Source organism: Xyrauchen texanus, chromosome 34, assembly GCF_025860055.1.
Source record: "Xyrauchen texanus isolate HMW12.3.18 chromosome 34, RBS_HiC_50CHRs, whole genome shotgun sequence".
In the NCBI taxonomy this organism is placed as follows: domain Eukaryota; kingdom Metazoa; phylum Chordata; class Actinopteri; order Cypriniformes; family Catostomidae; genus Xyrauchen; species Xyrauchen texanus.
In genome coordinates, this window is record NC_068309.1 from 33,424,553 (window position 1) to 33,445,264 (window position 20,712).

A 20,712-nucleotide genomic window follows, 5' to 3' on the forward strand; every position below is an offset into this window, starting at 1 on the left:
CTGCTAACAGAATCAGCCACATGTGCCATCTCCAGTTATCTAGAATAGTAGTGCATTACAAACAGGTAATGAAAGCTGAGTGCTGTCATGAACTTGCAGGGAGTTCATTTCTCATTAGAGATCTTTGCACAGCGCCAGACAGTTAGCCTGACAATGTTTGCACTGTGGCTTTAGTCTTGATATCGGTACTGATTCCCAGTAGTGACATTCTACCATCCTAATGGGCCTTGCAATTTCCCATGTATAGCAATACTTAGTTAACTAGGTAACCTAAGTAGAACATTTTGCTGAAATTACACTTAGCGTCTGACGTAACTAAATTGATGTGCTTTGTACAGTCCATTTTGTGCTTTAATATTAATTGTATTTCTACATCCTTAACTGTAGCATATGTGGATTGGTGTTTTTCTTTAGCAACAATGATAAGGATCTCTTTGGTCAGATTTCTGCACTAAAAAGGGTGGCCCAAAAAAATGGAGCCACTAAGTTTGGTTGCTCATATCTTTAAAATGCATAAAGGTCTTTGTGTGATTTTTGGCGTACTTCTACAACTTTTTGTATATGACAAAATGGCGTCACTGTGATGTCATCTGGAGCAACAATTTCCTACAAATCGTTTGACCCCCCACCCCCCCCTCCTCAAAAACAAAATAGAAAACAGGGCCACATGGCAAAAGTTTGCTGCCATTGAAATCTTTTTTTTGCATGTTGTTGCTGACGATAAGGTACTTTTTGTATTTTTGGGCCACCCTGTAGACTATTTCATGGCATATTTATTCCTCGAACATTTCCGGTTAGTTGTCACACACATTCAAAACAACAGTGCGAGACGTTTCATTTATAGTGACTCGTAATGGTAACGTTAATATAACTGTCATACATTGTCAACATGAACATTTTGAATTAATGTCCCGATACCGATATTGGCATCAGTATCGGGTCCAATACCATGCTCATGTACTGGTATTCATACCAAAAACCGATACCGTCTGACATACGAATGTCATTACGTAAACATTCAGCGCACAAATGAAAGACATTTCATGTCCTAGTGAGATTATATTACAGCAAAAGCTGATGTAATGATAGAAATATATAGTTTGCATGAGCGGCGTGGTGATAATGTTCTGGTTTCTGGTTTCTGGTTTAATTCCACATGCAGGTCAAGTCAAGTCAAGTGGTTTTTATTGTCGTTTCAACCATATACAGTTAGTACAGTACACAGCAAAACGAGACAACGTTCCTCCAGGACCATGGTGCTACATAAAAACAACAAAGGACCAACACAGGACCACATGAGACTACACAACGAAATAAAATACCTATATAAACTACCTATATATACACCTATATAAAGTGCACGTGCAAACATGTGCAAAAAGTACAGGACAGTACAACAAATTACTGACAATGAACAGGACAATAGACAGTGCAGCGCCGACCAGTACTCAGTAGTGCAAAAAGATGACAGTTTCTAAAAATGTAAACATAACATACTATGAGATAATGTTCTAAGCACATAGCAGTTATTGAGGTAGCAGACAGTTATAAAGTGACAGTAATTAAAGTGCAACTCAGGACACGTGTGTGTCAAACCAGTCTCTGAGTATTGAGGAGTCTGATGGCTTGGGGAAGAAGCTGTTACACAGTCTGGCCGTGAGGGCCCGAATGCTTCGGTACCTCTTGCCAGACGGGAGGAGGGTAAAGAGTTTGTGTGAGGGGTGTCTGGGGTCAGTCCACAATGCTGGTTGCTTTATGGATACAGTGTTTTTTGTAAATGTCTTTGATGGAGGGAAGAGAGACCCCAATGATCTTCTCAGCTGTCCTCACTATCCTCTGCAGGGCTTTGCGGTCCGAAACGGTGCAAGTCCCAAACCAGGCAGTGATGCAGCTGCTCAGGATGCTTTCAATAGTCCCTCTATAGAATGTAGTGAGGATGGGGGTTGGGAGATGTGTTTTCCTCAGCCTTCGAAGAAAGTAGAGACGCTGCTGGGCTTTCTTGGTGATAGAGCCGGTGTTGAGGGACCAGGTGAGGTTCTCCGCCAAGTGAACACCAAGGAATTTGGTGCTCTTGACGATCTCCACAGAGGAGCCGTCGATGTTCAGCGGAGTGTGTTCACCTTGTGCTCTCCTAAAGTCAACAACCATCTCTTTTGTTTTGTCGACATTCAGGGACAGGTTGTTGGCTCTACACCAGTTCGTCAGCCGCTGCACCTCCTCTCTGTATGCTGACTCGTTGTTCTTGCTGATGAGACCCACCACGGTCGTGTCATCGGCGAACTTGATGATGTGATTCGAGCTGTGCATTGCTGCACAGTCGTGAGTCAGCAGAGTGAACAGCAGTGGACTGAGCACACAGCCCTGGGGGCCCCAGTGCTCAGTGTGGTGGTGGTGGAGATGCTGTTCCCGATCCGGACTGACTGAGGTCTCCCAGTCAGGAAGTCCAGGATCCAGTTGCAGAGGGAGGTGTCCAGGCCCAGCAGGTTCAGCTTTCCAATCAGGTGCTGGGGAATGATTGTGTTGAATGCTGAGCTGAAATCTATGAACAGCATTCGAACGTATGACTCCTTATTGTCTAGGTGGGTGAGGGCCAGATGGAGGGTTGTGGTGATGGCATCGTCTGTTGAACGGTTTGAACGATACGCAAACTGCAGTGGGTCTAGTGAGGGGGCAGCTGGGTCTTAATCTGCCTCATGACGAGTCTCTCGAAGCACTTCATGATGATGGGTGTAAGTGCGACGGGACGGTAGTCGTTGAGGCAGGACACTGAAGACTTCTTTGGCATGGGGATGATGGTGGTGGCCTTGAAGCACGTTGGAACAACGGCGCTGCTCAGAGAGATGTTGAAGATGTCGGTAAGAACATCTGCTAGCTGGTCTGCACATCCTCTGAGCACTCTGCCAGGAATGTTGTCTGGTCCAGCAGCCTTCCGTGGGTTGACTCTACGTAGAGTTTTCCTCACATCTGCCGTGGTAAGACAGAGCACCTGGTCGTTGGGAGGAGGGGTGGACTTCCTCGCCATCACGTCGTTCTGCACTTCAAACCGAGCGTAGAAGTCGTTCAGCGCATCTGGAAGGGAGGCATCTTTGTCACAGGCAACTGATGTTGTCCTGTAGTTGGTGATGGCCTGGATGCCCTGCCACATGCGCCGCGTGTCACCGCTGTCCTGGAAGTGACTGTGGATTCTCTGGGCGTGTCGCGCTTTGCCTCTCTGATTGCCCGTGACAGTTTGGCCCTAGCTGTTCTTAGGGCTGCCTTATCGCCTGCTCTGAAGGCGGAGTCTCGGGACCTCAGCAGCGTGCGCACCTCCGCAGTCATCCACGGCTTCTGGTTGGAGCGTGTGGTGATGGTCTTGGAGAAAGTGACATCATCAATGCACTTGCTGATGTAGCTGGTCACTGATGCTGTGTATTCCTCCAAGTTGGTAGAATCGCCATATGTTGCAGCCTCCCTGAACATGTGCCAGTCAGTACACTCAAAACAGTCCTGAAGAGCAGAGATGGCTCCTGCTGGCCAGGTTTTCACCTGCTTCTGAAGCGGTTTTGTGCGTCTGACGAGCGGTCTGTATGCTGGAATTAACATAACAGAGATGTGGTCTGAGTAGCCGAGGTGGGGGCGGGGCTCCGCCGGCACGCGCCTGGGATGTTTGTGTAAACAAGATCAAGCGCTTAGCCCCTCTCGTTGCAAAGTCCACATACTGATGGAATTTAGGGAGCACTGTCTTGAGATTTGCATGGTTGAAATCTCCGGCGACAATAAACAGTCCGTCGGGGTGAGCGTTCTGCAGTTCAGCTCATAGCCCCATACAGTTCACAGTGCGCTTCCTTAGCGTTAGCGCTGGGGAATGTAAACTCGGTTATGCAAACAGTGGTGAATTCCGCAGTAGATAAAAAGGTCTGCATCTAACAGTCACAAGCTCCAACAGCGATGAACAGTAACTAGAGACTAGCATAGAGTTCTTGCACCATTCCGTGTTGATGTAAACACACAAGCCACCACCGCGAGTCTTACCGCAGAGAGCTGTATTTCTGTCGGCACGAAACGAGGTGAGCCCGTCTAGCTGAATGGCGGCATCCGGAACTCTGTCGCTGAGCCACGTCTCCGTGAAAACAAAGACGCAGCAGTCTCTAAACTCACGCTGCGTAGCCTGCTGGAGTCGGATATAGTCCAGTTTATTGTCCAGGGAGCAAACATTTGAGAGCAGGATAGACGGGAGAGCCGGCCGGCTAGGGTTTGTTTTAGCCTAGCATGGACCCCGCCCTCTTTCGCGCTTCGCTTTCGCACACCGCTTACGACGTCCTCTCCCCCGGCCACCGGCATCAGGCGATGCCGAGGGCTGGAGGCCTGGTCTCCGCAGCAAGCCGTGTACGCGTAGCACCTCCTGCAGGTCATCATGCAGCTTGGTTTTTGCATGAGTCTTATATTTCAGTAGTGTCTGGCGATGGTAGACACGAACACCGGTTGCTCCGATGTCCATGTGTTGCAAAAGTCGGGCTTTTTTAACAAAAATAGCACCATTGTGGATCCGGAGTGGCCGCTGTGTGCTACCACGCCGCCATCTTGGATCGTCAAAAATAATCGTCCCCTTAGTTCCCCTAGCACGGAGCTCGATGTGAGTGCATCGAGTACACTGTTTGAAGCAGATGGCAGCGAACAGAGTGCAAATTCACTTTGTTGCGTGAGGCACAAACAGAGTACATATTTATTTATTTATTTATATAAATAGCAGCCTTGTCATGTAGCAACCTGGTTTCCCGGAGAACGGTTATGAATTGCATAACCGAGTCGAATGGTCCTGGCCAGGCAGCATGACGGATTGGGAAGCAAGAGCCACGTGTCCAAGCTCCGTGCTAGGGGCACTAAGGGGACGATTATTTTTGACGTAAGCAGCGGGGCTTCGCAGCGGGGCGGAGTGGATAATGCAGCGTCGGGAGGCAAAAACGCGTCCCGGGGCTCTGGTGCTGAGAGAAGACTCGAAGCACTTACCTTGCTCAGCACACCCGGCGGGGGGCGGGTTAGTGACTGAGGAGGAGGTCCCGCGGAGGCGTCCTCTAGACTAGTCAGAACCGCCCGGCTGGAGGCGAGAGGTCTGCGTCCAATGTCCCGGGACTGTTGAGGTGTTGTGGCAGAGTGCCGTGAGAACGGCATTGCGGGCCAGGTTCAGAGACATAGAGAATTGCTTTTTTATTGAGAATGTGGGTACCGCTGCCCGAAGGGGGTGCGGCAAAGTAAATTAACTTAACTGAAAATTCTCCTCCCGGCCCTCCACTGGGGGACGGAGTGGTCTGCTTACCAGCTCCGGAGCAAACATCTTGGTCCCTGGGTCGTCCGTCTCAGGAACGCTTGGGAGCCTTCCGGGTCCTCAAAGGGGTTCGTGAGATGGGGGCGTGCGCCGCCTGCGGGGTGCTCGACGCTGGGGCTGAGAGCTGGGCCCGGGTTGAGGCGGTGTTGTGTTTCTTAGGTGCCGCAGGAGGACGCCCTCGGTGGGCAGATGGGGCACGGCCCGTACTGGAGATGCGGCGAGGCATGATGTGAGATATGGCCTCCGTCTGCTTTTTCACCGCTGAAAACTGCTGGCGAAGTCCTCGACGGTGTCGCCGAAAAGGCCGAACTGGGAGACAGGTGTGTGGAAGAAGCGTGTCTTGTCTACTTCGCGCATCTCGACCATGTTCAGCCACAGATGACGTTCCTGAAGAGTGGCCATCGCCTGCCCGAGTGACCGCGCTGTGACCGAGTGATCGTGAACCTGAGGGCGAGGTCGGTCGCTGAGTGCAGTTCCTGCAGCATGTCGGGATCAGGACTACTCAAGTGCAGATTTTTAAGAGCCTTGGCCTGGTGGACTTGCAGGAGGTTCATGGCATGCAGGGCGGAAGCAGCTTTGGAAGTCCTACAGGCCTTGGACGTCATCCTACAGGCCTACAGGCTCCCCGCACAGGGCAACCCCACCAGATGGTGGCGTTCTCGGGGCACAGGTGAATCGCAACCGCTCTGTCCACCTGGGGGACCGCCGTGTACCCGTGGGCCGCTCCGCCGTAATGTTCATTAGCTGTACACGCTGGGAAAATTGCAGTTTTTTTGGGTGTAATCTGAGGTAAAGAAGCACAATTTATGACTCCAGTGCTATCAGATTTTACTGATGATTTGAAATATGTTCTTTGATAGTAATCTTGACCAACCGTTTTTGAGATATCTGTGTTCCCCCATTCAAGTAGATAGGAACTGCACTTTCATGATGGAACGTAACTTTCCGAGAGCGTTCCAAAGATGGCCGACGGTGGACTGACTTGCTAGAAAGAAGACATTGACGGGGGTACTCATAGATTGTAATGCTTTCTCACTGAAGCACTTTTGGACCTAGTAGCTTATATATGTGTCTTGTTTTTGAGGGTATCTCTTGTGTATGTGTTTGTGTGATAGCACGAGCGTGTGTCGCGGAACACGCGCATATGACCAATTCTCACTATTTTCTGTAATTCTCACTACTTCGCTGTCATCTCGGAACAATTTGCAAGAATAGTGCCATCTATGAACATTGTAAATTATATCAGATCATCTCAGGATACAAACGCCATGCAACAACATTGGGACTACAGGTGAATTGTCATATGTTCACGTCATAATTCAGTACAGCCTGAGAAATGGTTGCCTGAGGATGCTGTTGAGTTTTTTAGAGTTTCTGTGCTGAACTTAAACAAAGGCTAGCACAGTTTCCAGGCTGAGAAAAGTGTAGGTAATCTTAAGTACTTTCTGACAATAAAATATATCCATTTAGGGCCATCACCATGGAATTTCAACTTTTGTGTGTTATTTTTAATGTGCATGGCCTAAAGAGACTTAAAAGCTTGTCATTCAAAACAGAATGCATTCTATCCTCTCCATCAAACCTGTGAAAGAAAAAAAAAACCTACCTATTTCTTAAAATGCTTGTGCTACTCAAACACTATTCCTGCATTGCTTTTACATTCATACAATAGCTGTAATGCATTTGTACACATTAAAAATTGTTTCTTTTAGAGCATTGCAGAGAATATATAGCTCATTTTTAGGCTACAAACACCTCTTGAACTTATTTCTATGCTCTCTGATGTAAATTTCATCTGATTTCAGCTTTCACTTTGTTTATTACTTCACATGGAGTCCAGATTGCATCTTGGCAACATAAGTGCCCGCATAATTTTAATCTGAAACCAACTTCAGATTGAAGTCTGAAACTTACTAAATAAATAATATACAGAAACCGCATGGGTAGAATATACATGCTTTAAATCCAAACACAAACTGACATTCAACGAGAAACAGTCAGTATATTTTGCCTGTGGTTTCCTGAAATTGTGCTAAAGCCTAGAAGGCATTTGTAATGAATGGTTTTATCTGACTTGTTTCATGCCTTCATTTGAGAGCGCCTTGACATTTCTGATTGACTGGGCAACATAGATTTCCATCTGTTGCTTCCCAAGTATCTTTCCAGAAAATTGAACCTTTTGAAGCATGACAAAAACCTCATAGCACTCAGTTGGTTTTGCACAACAACAACAAAAAAATGGCATATCCTGTAATTGTTTGCCAAGGCAAACTCAGCTACAAGCTTCAGACCTTTCTTAGTGATTAATGCAATAACGCTCTAAAGATTTAAACGGATTCAGCTTCAGCTCACAGAGAACTTAGATACCCATTATTTTTATTCATGACATTAAATGACTTGGAAATAAAAAGCAATATTAAGTAAATAAGAATGCTTTTGATGTTTGTTCCTGTGGAGAATTGTGTCAATGATGGTACCGTCTGAGGTCTTTAAACGTGAGCGATACTCATCACTGGAGAGGAAACATGTGGTTTTGAGATGGTTCCTCCTACCAACTAAGCGGAGGTTTATTGAGGACAGTGTCCCTTGTTCCATGTTTGCAATATGGCCAGAGAGATAACTCTTGGAAAAGACTTGTTTTATCCCTCCAGCGACAGCTGTGAAAACGCAGTCATTTGAATTTTGAAGGAGCCTTAAGGATCAACCAACAAGGCTGCTTCTCTCCTTAAAGTGCAATGAATTATTGAAGTGTATACGACTGAGAAAAGCATCTCAACCAATCAAGGACAGCCAAACAGGAAAATCTGTTGACTGTTAGGACTGAGCAAAACTCTGAGTCTTTTACCCACTCTTGAGTAATTTCCAGAGATTGGTGGTGAGCTTCACACACCACCGCAGGCTTGCTCACTAAGAGGGCATTAGATCAGACGAGCAGGGAGGGAAGTTTTAAAGAGCTGTCAGCGAGTCTTGACTCATTGTGTTTTTTCTCCTTTAGGAGTACACGATTGATGTGTTCTTCCGGCAGAGTTGGCGGGATGAAAGGCTGAAGTTTGATGGACCTATGCAGGTTCTTCCTCTTAACAACCTGCTCGCCAGCAAGATCTGGACACCAGATACTTTCTTCCACAATGGGAAGAAGTCGGTAGCGCACAATATGACGACACCCAATAAACTTCTGCGACTGGTTGACAATGGAACACTTCTTTATACAATGAGGTACAGTCTACTGCCAACTTTGTTCTGCAAAGACAAAACACAGTAACTAAGCATTTTGTGAAAATTGAGTTATGACCGAAATTGGGACCCTTAAGACTCTGATCTGTCCTTTGACAGATGGGTTTGACTCAACTTTGCTCAGAAAACAGAGGCCCTATCTGCACTATAGGCTATGGTATACTTTGTTTAATACACAATCGAATGCACTTTCAAAGTATACTCTTTAAACCGCTTGCCCATACGGATGCGTTCGACGCAGTTGCACAACGACTGCTTTGTGACACACTTTTAGTACAGTCAGTACCAAGCATTTGCGTAGACAACACAAACAAGCAGGAATTAAAGACATGATTACTGTGGGCCAGACATAGCAACAAGTGGAAACCCACAGTATGCTTTGGCCTTAATACGTTTTCATTTTAAACCTATTTATGCCTTTCATCCACAGTGGAACGCCATTTTCCATTTTTCAAGTGCTTGATGCATGTCGAACAACTTAATGTCTAATATAGACAATTTCATAATGGTATGGGAAGTGACATCTTTTTTCCATGAACATTTTTGGTTAGTTGTCAAACTCATTCAAAACAACAGCAGGAGGCCCTTCATTCATAGTGATTCATAGCGGTAACATTTACATGATTGTCAAATAATTTTGACATGTTGTTCGGTGGCTGGATACTCCATAAATCCTTTGATGCATGAAACTAACGAAACATAAAGAGTTTACATTTCCAACATCAAAACGCAAATGGACACACGGACTGCAGCACTGAAGCGAGACTGCTTAATACGTATTGACAACTGTAGGATATACTGTACACCAATTCAGCACTTAATTACTGTAACTATGGACCTAATAAAGTGCCCAATTTTGTCTTCTGCTCTTCTAGCACATCCGCTTCATGTTTTGACATGTTGTGCAATCTGAGATGCTATTCTGCTCACTACAACCACCATAGCCTTTCTGTCAGCTTAAACCTTTCTGGCCATTCTCCGTTGACATCTCTCATCAACAAGGCATTTCAGTCCGCAGAACTGCCACTCACTGGATGTTTTTTTGGTTTTGGTATCATTCTAGAGACTGTTGTGTGTGCAAATCCCAGGAGATCAGCAGTTACAAAAATACTCAAACCAGCCCATCTGGTACCAACTATCATGCCATGGCTGAAATCACTGAGATCAATTTTTTTTTCCCCATTCTGATGGTTGATGTGAACATTAACTGAAGCTCCTGACCCGTATCCGCATTGTTTATTGCCTTGCACTTCCATCACATGATTGGCTGATAATTGCATGAATAAGTAGGTGTACAGGTGTTCCTAATAAAGTGCATAGCACACATTTTATCTCTGATAGGTGAAAAGATTTTTTTGCCAACTAATTCTAAGTTTGATAGATATAGTCTCATTGATTATTTGTAGTGTTTGCATATATCTTATTCCTTCTGTTTAGCTAGATTCAAAAAGTATGTGGTAGTCATTTTGTTTTGACAGTTCTCAGTTGCTACTGGAAATGCTTCAGGACCAGACATGTGCAGTAGCATTGTAATTTGTTTGTTATTGATGATTACATATTTGAAATGGTCTATAATGTCCGCATCCAATCTACAATGGATGCAAGTGACCTGTTAAAACATGTTCCTACACCATGTGTTTACAAACGTGCAATATATTTTTTTCATGTCGCAATGTGTCACATGCTTTCAGTATAGTTTGGGTGTTACATGCAACCAAACATTGAACCAATGTATTATAAAAAAATTATTATGCAAGCTGCTTAAAGTTGCATTGTTTTTCTGCAATAACCTCCAGCACAGACTGAGATGCACATGAAGCATGTATTCTCTCAATCCTCTCTTCTTCTCCCCCCAACTTTTATAAAGTGCTTTATGTAGGTATTCTTGGTATTCAGGTGGACAACAGATTGTCAAACTGCAAACAAATACTTCCCCATGTCTCCAGTACTTTGTCTCCAGAAGAGCTGGAAAAGGTACATGGAGTCATAAGCCACAACAAACCTGTTAAACTGTAGAAAAATTGCGGGATTACATTTATCTGTAAACGTACCTCATCTGTTATTCACACATGCAACAGCTCTCTGTTTTGTCTCCATAAGTAAGACAATCTCTAACTATTGCCAACAATTTTTTTCATCCTCTGAGATGAAGAGAAGCTCTTTCAGGTGGCAGATTCACTAAGAATGAATTTATCAGGTGCAATTCATTCACTAAGAATGAATTGCACCTGATAAAAGATTAGTTTTTTTTTTTTTTGCACTTGCTAACTGCGCTTGTTTAGCGGCCAATTCACTAATGGAATTATGCAGATCAGGCAACGGAGTTTAGTGAATTAAGCGCAATCATCAATAAACCTAATTTACATTAAGGCGTATTTGTGTGGAAAGGAATGGCAATGACTTCATTTAAAGTTTCAGTGCTGATTTGCTAATCGTTATTGCAGGGCATATTCACCGAGAATTAATTGCGCTCATTAAAACCTACATTTTTCCGCGTTCTCCATTCTGCGCTCGTTTTGCACCAGATTCACTAAAGGAATTATGCAGATAAAGCAACTGTGCAAACGCGCCCACAAAATCACTGCTGAACACAATTTGCACTCGCAATTCTGATCTTGCGGTCCAATTTTAAGCGCAACATCGCTGAGAATGATGAAGACCACTGTATTTGACCTGCCATGCTGGGACTGAAAAGCATAATTTTTATTTAGTAATTCCGTCAGATCCCTCAGAACTTTGTAATTTCTCTTAAACTCTTCAACAGCAGACTTATTACGTCCAAGTGTGCTAAACTTTTATATGTTCAAACCGTTAATCTTACGGCTTTGTTCACACATAGCAACAGTCATGTCTAGAAGGGAACTTTCTGGCCGGAAAAGTCTCGCGAGAGTCACATTTGCAGTAGCAAAATTTAGGGTTAGGGTCAGGTTTAGGGTCACAACAAACAAAGTGTATGAATGTTGCATGCGAAGGTCTCGCAAGACTTTTCCCATCCAGAGAGTTTCCTGCTAGACAAGACACAAAGCATCAAAACAAAACTTTTCCTGCTATATTACAATTTCTTATTACGGCAAATTGCTGGAGCTGGTTTCATTTCAACAATGGTCCCAGTCCAGGCATGACTTCTAAATGAAAAAATGGCACTAAATTTACAGAAAAGACTGTATGTGTGAACAAATCTATAGACCAGAGGCCCACTAATATATCGGTTTTACTGATTCATCTGTGCCAATAGTTGCTTTTTGGAAATATCAGTTATCGGAAAAACTAAGATATTGGCCTACAGTTCTTTTGTTGTCGTTCTGATTGAAAATGTCACTTATAATTTCTGCATATCTAATAAGTTATTATTTACGGAGGATGGGGGCTTCAAAGAGGTTTAAATAGTGCTTTGGGGGGCCTGGGTAGCTCAGTGAGTAAAGACACTGACTAACACACCTGGAGTCGCAAGTTCGAATCCAGGGTGTGCTGAGTGAATCCAGCCAGGTCTCCTAAGCAACCAAATTGGTGTGGTTGCTAGGGAGGGTAGAGTCACATGGGGTAACCTCCTCATGATTGCTATAATATGATTCTCACTCGCGGTGAGGCATGTGGTGAGCTGTGTGTGGAGGCCGCAGAGAATAGGGTGAAGCCTCCACGTGCGCTATGTCTCCGCGGTAACGCGCTCAACAAGCCACGTGATAAGATGCGCAGATTGATGGTCTCAGACGCTGTATTGTATTATTCCTCAATTGCCTGATGAATGAGTCTGGGAATTAAATTGTTACTGGCTTGGCCAGGAGCTGTCTGGAGCAATGTGGCCAACTGTCAGAACCAGAGTAAAGTAATTCAGCTGGCCATTTTAACACAGAACCTGGGCTGCCCATGCACAGCCACTGTGAGAGATGGCTAACATTTATCTCCAAGCCAGGATGGGAATTTATCTGTCCAAACCTTTAACCTCATCATAAAATGTATAAATATCTATCAACTTACAGAAAAAGGGCAGTATATCATTATATTACTACAAATGTATTGACTGTGTGAGGAATGGCAATTCTAGAAGTGCTGCAAAAACGATTGTGAGAAGGCACTTTATATAAGAACATTCACAGATCAATGCTAAAATGTTATCCAAGCCCTAAGGAACTCAATGCAATTGATTAAAGTAGTAAAGTCAAGTCTATGCTGACTCTGCCGCCCTCCGTGTTTAACGGTAATGTGGTATTTCCTGTTGCATTAAACATACAGGAATTTCACATACTGTATGAAGTACATACTGTACATAACCCACCAATATTCATGAGATCCTTTTACCTTAAGGGAAAGACTTTGCTTACCAGAGAGAGCGGTAACATTTGCTCATTTATAATGCACAGTAGCTCCCGTCGGGATTCATTGCATTTTAACTATGATTTTTCATGCAAGATACAGTGTCAAAAAATGTCCATTTCCATTGATTTAATGAGTGATTACTTTCTTGCTGCAAGTTAATACACTTTTTCTATCACTTACTTTAGGTGCTAAACCTCCACGAGAAATAATTGAATCACTTATTCACCCTTTCTCTGGCCTGTCGTCTCAAGCACTGCATTTGAATTACGTGACACATAAGCCTTAATCAGAACCTGCAAATCTAAGCGGAGCGTTCCAATTCATAATAAGGCTTGTCCACAGGGATTGTGCTGATAATGAAGGTTGTGCATGAAATAGTCCCTTTGTGAAGGCATTTACGGGCACACTAGATATAGTATTAGAAGGACAATAGAGCTCTGTTCTCTTCCAGCCTGGGACTCTTATGAATTCATTTGATATGGCTGCAGCACTCCCCCGGCTAAGAGTAACATTTGAATTTGGATGAAATTTAATGAAGTCTTGTCACTCTCATTGTTTTCGCCAATGGGGATAGCATGTTGTGGAGAAGTTGTTAGCCAGAGCTCGTGGGGACAAGAAAGTTGATGTTTCAGGACCATTATGGGCTAGGACATAATTGCATCAGATAAGTAGGTGGTACATTTGGGGATATTTCTCACACTGTATGCAAATGTTACAGAGGCTAATTCACAAACAAACAATAAAGCTTTTGGTGGAACCATAATTGGCTTTGGTTATCATTTACAACCCTATATAGCTTGCAACCCTCAAATTATTGGGCCATTTTGGAGTCATCACCAAATTCATTGGTGCTTATCTTTTTTTTTAGGCATTCAAAAACCTTATGAGCCATACTTAAAGATATTAAGGGTTTAATACACTGTCAAAAATCATGTTCAATATACAATAAAAATCTGGCAGCTGTGGTTGCCAGAAGTTCACAGTTAAAATACTGTGACCACGTTTCAGGCATTACGAGATGTCATTTTGGTGCCTGTATATTTTAATGTTCACTAACCTGTAATGTTAATGTACTACTGGGACTATACAAATCTTTCAAATATACTGTTAACCACCAAAGGAACAGGGGTGGTAAAATAAAAGGCCACATGATGACTTAAATTTAAGATTGGCCCTTTCAGGAGCAATGGCCAATAAATATGTATAGACATTGCACAATATCACTCATAAACATCACAGAAAATCCCAATGTACATGATATAAAAAATATGAGGAAATATAACTGTTTTAGTAGAATATAATCAAATGTAATTGGTTACACAGGGACTTATTGGAATGTCCAATTATGTCTTGTTAAACATAATATATACAGTATTTTTGGCAGTTAATTATAAGGTAAATCGTACTTTTTACTCAGTCAACAAAAAGGTTTTTATTTAAATTTAGTTTTTGTTTTTGTTTGCATCGTTAAATATAGCAATGCACCGATATATAAAGTCACTGATATCGGACAATAAAAGCAATTATCTGCACTTATATAATAAGTATGTATAAACAACCAACCAATCGGACATTGTCTGGTTGTTTCCAGTTGATCAAAAGTTGACAGTATCAGTGATGCACAATTGCAATATGTAAGCCTTGCACTACTAGAATTTCACAAGGTGGAACTATTGTTAAAGCTTTTAACACAACATTTTTCTTGATATTTTACAGATAAAAGAGGTCATTCTAATATAAAATCATACTGTAAATTTCATAACTCAAAACTTTATCCCCAATGTAATAGAAGCATCTATTGAAACCAAGCTGCAAAAACGCCTTGTTCTCTACTTCCGTGACTTCTTGGGGTATATTAATTCATGAGTGCCTCTACAGCTTAAACTCTTCACAACCTTGGCCCCGTCCACTAGTGCTTCAGTTCTTAAATTGAGAGTGAATGACAAACAAGGCCTAGTGTGGCCTCACTATTCCTGAACATCAAAGGGGTCCCATCTGGACTACTTTTAATTATTTCCGTATTTAAACATGCACAGACAGACGTCTGTGACCAATTGATACATATTTCAGGCCAATTTTAAAAGACACAGTGTCAAGTTACAACTCTCAACAGGAGAAGCTATTCTCTCTCATTCAGCTGCTGTTTTGAGCACAAACGCATCATGCATGTGTTCTTTTGCCCATCTGCGTTATTTTAATTGTTGGTGTATGAAAACATGCGCTGGATTGATTTAGATGCTTGGATTGCTTGTGAACCAGTCATAATATGATTTAATCTTTGCAAATGAACTGTTATTGAAGGATGGGGCAGTTAAAAACACTTGGACCCGATTAAAACCGTGAGTAAACGTTTCATGAATATTTCAAATATCATGACTGTTTAATAGTTTATAGTGCTGACATCCTTGATGCAACGCAACGGCTTGAGGCTGTCTACACCGGGCGTGCCGATACAAACTTTCTACAGCATTTATATGTGTTGTTGGCAGTAGTAGCGTGAGCTTGTGCAGAGCAAAATGGATCGGGACATCTGTTTACTGTCAGTGCAATGCACTGAAACGAATGCTTCCATGTCAGACAGCATCATTGATTTGAATGGGTTCAATTGCTTTTGACTCGATGCGACTCTCCTATCTGGTGTACACAGGGCGTTAACAGTTGTGTTTGAGATGAACAGTTTAATATATTAGTTTGCAATGTGTTGGATGTGCATTATGTGTAAACACTAAAACTTAGTTTTATAATGTTGTGGAGCATGTTCATTCTCTTCATATAAAGAATATAATAACAAATAAATAAATAAATTTTTGGGGCTTCACACTGTTAGCCAATCAGAACATGCTTTAGATTTATGGTGGCTGTTATGCCAAAACTGAGCATTTCAGAAGGAGGGCCAGAGACAGGGTGGGAAGTTATCACATATAAACAAATTCTGAATGTTTTACAAAAAAAAAAAAAAAAAAAAACATCTAACATTGTTAGTGAACCTCAGGGAAGATAATAAAACTATAAAAAAAATAAAAAAAGAGCATTTCATGACCCCTTTAAACTGGGCATATCTAAGAATATGATGAGTTTGTTAAAGCTAAAGTGGAGTCAGCTTCAGCTAAAAAGCGATAAGCTTCATCGAGAATTCAGTTAATGTGAGTCGTGGCCAGATGTAGGCTTGGGCAGGGGTGGGTGAGCCTACCCAAACGTGAGTCTCGCCCACCCAATCAAACATATGGGAAACATGGTTTTAAATAAAATATACAGTATATATTTTTCCAGTTTAGGCATTGCTTAAAAGTAATATGGGGCAACCTGTGTGTTGCAAACATTGAGGGTGGGCTGTAGACTGCTCAACCAATCACAAAACAGCACCAGAAATGTGTAGTGTTTTTCTATTTTTGTCATTTGCCGTAAACAACGACACGCTCAAGAAGCGGCTGCTGCAAACCAGAGAGTCCGAGACGTTATGCGAGCGAGAACGGTAATAAGAGATATTTTGGTGTAATGTATACGTTTTTAATGCCCATAAAGAAACCTGGTGCTGTCTCAGTGTGCAGTGACAATGTGGCTACTGTTAATGTATCACAGGCTCCCTCTTATCAAATATCTCCCTCCACATCAGCTACCCAAAATCGTGCTGCAGGTGTGAAATACTGGACATGAATTATAAAGTAGAGGTCTATGTGGGATGGATTTTTCAGACCCGCTCCAGAGAGATTCTGTCCCTCTCCCGCAAATTTAAAAAACAAAATATTTTGTCCCGCTCCCGCCTGCAACTTTCACGTGTTGTCCTGCTCCCACCCACAAAAGCCTGCAGGTAGTGTTACATTTTTTAGTCCCACTCCTGTAAGGTAGACATAGACTATTTTTATTCCAATTCCCAATCTGAGGAAAAAAACATTAACAGGTAGAGTGAGAAAAACAACTCCAACATTGCAAAAATCTGGCTGACCTTTGGCTGTTTTCAAAGTTTTGTTTGTACCTTTCTTTAATAAAGCGTTAGCATCCATAGCACAAGGCATTAATCCGGATACATTTGATAACTGTGTTTTCATTTGAAACGCTCTCTGTCCACACTAGCATTTTCCAAAAGTTGTTTGTACACACAGAAACGTATGAAAACGCTTAAATCATGTTACTGCGTATGCGGAAAATCCCCGTTGCATGTTCGGTCTGAAATGCAATTGTCCTTGTGTTCCGTCATTGGACACCAATTCCGAGTAAACTTCCCTTCGCCTTTAAAGGAACGCAATGTGATGGTTGTACAAAGTAACATTTCTTTTTTAACAACGTTATCAAAATGAGTATCAAGTACAACAGCGCAGCTATAACACGGGCCGCCACCTTGATTGTTTTGTTCAGATAGATCACATGACTCTATCACATTTTCAGATATATCAGTTTTCACAGTCCACACTAAAATGCGAAAACGGTGTTTTCAAATGTATCCACTGTGGAGTGCGTTTTCAAAAAGCTCAGTTTTTGCTGAGAAAAACGCCGTCTCAGTGTGGACGGAAGGCCAAAACGGAGAGAAAAAGATGCGTTTTCAAACTAAAACATATTAGTTTGGACAAGGCCTAAGGGACTTCCTGCTGCATGGAGCACAATTAACACTCTGTACCTTAAATACATGAAATAAATCTGTTTTATTTTTAAATAGATTTATATTTTGCGGGAATCACACGGGTCATTTCTTTCTCCCGTTTCCGTGCTCTCATCATCCCTGCAATCAGCAATCAAAACTTGTCCCGCGCCGTACTGCTGTGTGTTTCTGTTTTCCCTGTTGTCGATGAGAGAATTTGTCTCCACGTGTCTTACATGTCTTATACATCTTTTTACAGTGTTTGTTATTTATTGTTTGTCATTGCTTTTTAAACTACTCTATTTTTAACATGAAAACAACCTTTGGTGCTTACATGGCATTACTTTCCATCCATTCATTCTTGGTAAAAAAAAAATATCAATACCCTTTGTTACCCTACAAAGGCCATACTCATTAACTAACACTCCATCCTTATTGTCCTCCTTGATATTATTTCTCTCCATTCCATCCTTGCATTCGTGGGGACTCTAATTTGTCTTTGTAATTTGCATTAAGGCTGTGATTCTATTTGATCTTAAAGTGTATTGCTTTTTTTTGTTTCTTCAATCTTATGAGTCAAGTCAAATTTATTTGTATAGCACTTTTCACAACAGCCATTGTTTCAAAGCAGCTGTACATGAAATTATGCTATAAGAGAAAATTAATTAATATAATGCTAATAATAGTTGTTTAGAACTATTAGTGGTTAAAATTAGTAAACAAATTAAGTGCGTACTGTATATACAATGTTTATCAGTTTATTCATTTCAATATATTTTTGATATGGGGAAAAAGTGTAAAATATAGTTATATTGGGTCTTATGATCTTGACAAATACGCCACGTTACGCCAATTAAAGACATTAAATTAGTAGTCTGTGTAACCCCTCCCCCATCCCAAATGCCCACCAATGATATCCCCCAGCCCACCCTTGCAAAGCTGTCAGAAGCCGGGCCTGATGTGAGTTAAGAACGTGATTTTTGTTTCAGTGGTTTATTTATAACTGAGACTATTACCTAGAGAATAAAGTTACTGTTTAAACTTCTTCCAAAGTTGTGTAAATGTTTGGTATTATTCACAGGCATTTATTTTACAGTATCATATTAACATTCCCTGTTTTGTCTTTGTTTTTTTTTTTTTTGTTTTTTTTATTTGTATATTTACTTTTCATTGCTGTAAACTGTGTTTCTTTGGGTGCTGTAATGGAAAAGAATACTGCCCTTACAACACATTGTTTCATATTGTGCAATTTCTCAATAAAAACATAAAGTTGCGTAATTAAGGTAGCATATAAAATCTTAGAATGGTCAAACTATCTGTATCTGTATCAGCAGATGTTGTAAATGATCAGATAATGTTATCAGCACACAACTCTCTCAGTGCATCCCGTGTTAACAATAATAAAACTGAAACTAATGGGGCTTCCAGCCTTCCCACAGTATAACTGCGTTGTGACAGGAAACATGGAGCCCTTGCAGCCTCTAAAATACATGTTGTCACAACATCTCATTGGATATGCTTTGTTAATGTGACCAAAGTGACCAAAAACTGTAAAGAACTTGCCAATGTCACACTTTGGAAAAAAGTTTATTTTAAAGTGTGATGTTCTGTCTGGTTCTGGTTACTGTAGCGGATTGTAAAGCCTCATTTGTGTCTTTGTGTTGAGTTATGAGAAAAAGAGAGAAACTCAATTATTGCACGGAATCTTGCCTCCTTACAGTGTCAAGTCTTTTTCAGGCACTTTGCCGAGATAGTGGGTGGGTGTCATTGCATTGCGAGTCAGATCAGTTCCAACCCCTTTTTACCGAGACTACAATGTGTTTTCATCCATTAAAGAAGAGTGTGTGTTGGGTCAGGCAGTTGCAAATGTGACTAATAGCAAAAACTGCTGCTCTGAGAAACTCCGTGGCTCAAGGACTCTCATTCAAGTGAGATTTTTGGCATGGTAAAAATAAGTTGACATTACAAAAGCGTTAATAAAACCTAGATTTTAATATATCCTGTAGAAAATAAAAATAAAGGTATCCATTTCAGGTGGCACCATTGCGTTTTGTCTGAAATAGATATCATCAATTTTATTCGCTTGCACAGAGCATGTCACAATAAATGCTAACACAACAGCTTTTCTAAATGAAGCTGAAGTACAGTAAAGGTGCCCTGGCTGTTATTATAATCTGTTATGACATACTGGGTCTTGGGCAAACCTGGATGAATGATTTTCATCAACATTTGATGTTGATGTGTATAAGTCAAATAGGCAGTGAGTGTTTTACTCCCTGTGCTGATATAAATGATGATAACCTAACTGATATCATTTAATTTACTGAAAACCGAATCACCCCACCCGAATCAAAAAAATTGGTTACAGTGAGGCACTTACAATGGAAGTGAATGGGAGCCAGTCCATAAACGTTAAAATACTCAGTTTCAAAAGTGTAGCCAGAGGATGTAAATAATATGCATGTAAACATGATTTCAGAGTGATAAAATCACTTATTAACCTTTTCAGTGCAAAGTTATTAAATTGTATAACTTCATCGCCATGACGACATAATGCCATAAACCCTAAAACAACCGTAAAAAAGCATTTAAACAGCTTTACAGCTCAAATAATCTCAAATTAATAACTCAAATAAATATATTTGTAACAGAATAATTTATGTAAGTGCTTTTATAAAATTATAAGCTTCACATTCCTTCCTTTTAAACCTTCCAAAAATTGGCCCCATTCACTTTTATTTAAGGGGGCTTTCACACTGGGCACATTTAACCCCCCCAAACCGCATCGTTGGTCTGGTTTCACACTCACTTGATTCTATCAAACCCCGGTCCATTTGCGTTCATATTACGTCATCACAAACGCATGGTGAACACAACGCAACTTTTTGTTTTTGTGTTATTTTGATGCCATTATTCACAGCAGAGTGAACGACAACTGCATATATGTGTGCTTCATGGCGTTACTTATCAGATGTCCAGGGGAAGGTGGCTTGCTGCTGCTCACAAACACCGTTTTTCTGATTATCGACGCTGTTATCGTCACTATCATCTCCTATTTTACCCTATATTTATAACCTATAATAGTATTTATATATAGTATTTATAAGGTGTATAGACAGACAGACAGTATTTATAGAGTTGATTGTACTTGTATGTCTTTGTGGTGTCATTACATTTATGGGACTTTCAGGAATGTGTGGATCCTCATGTGTTGTCGAAACTAATGATGTCGTCATTGGCTAAAATGCATGCGCAGGTTATTTTACTTCCTGAATGAGTGTGCCCGAGT

General features: G+C 41.7%; 1 protein-coding gene across 2 annotated transcripts in view; it reads left to right on the forward strand.

The window, feature by feature from the left end:
• LOC127628137 (gamma-aminobutyric acid receptor subunit alpha-3-like) overlaps positions 1-20,712 on the forward strand; it is a 305,412-nt gene that overhangs the window by 152,654 nt on the left and 132,046 nt on the right. For both annotated transcript variants that reach the window (XM_052104840.1, XM_052104841.1), the window contains exon 5: positions 8,298-8,518. In XM_052104840.1, coding sequence (XP_051960800.1) covers positions 8,298-8,518 — 221 coding nt within the window. The remainder of the gene's footprint in view (positions 1-8,297; positions 8,519-20,712) is intronic.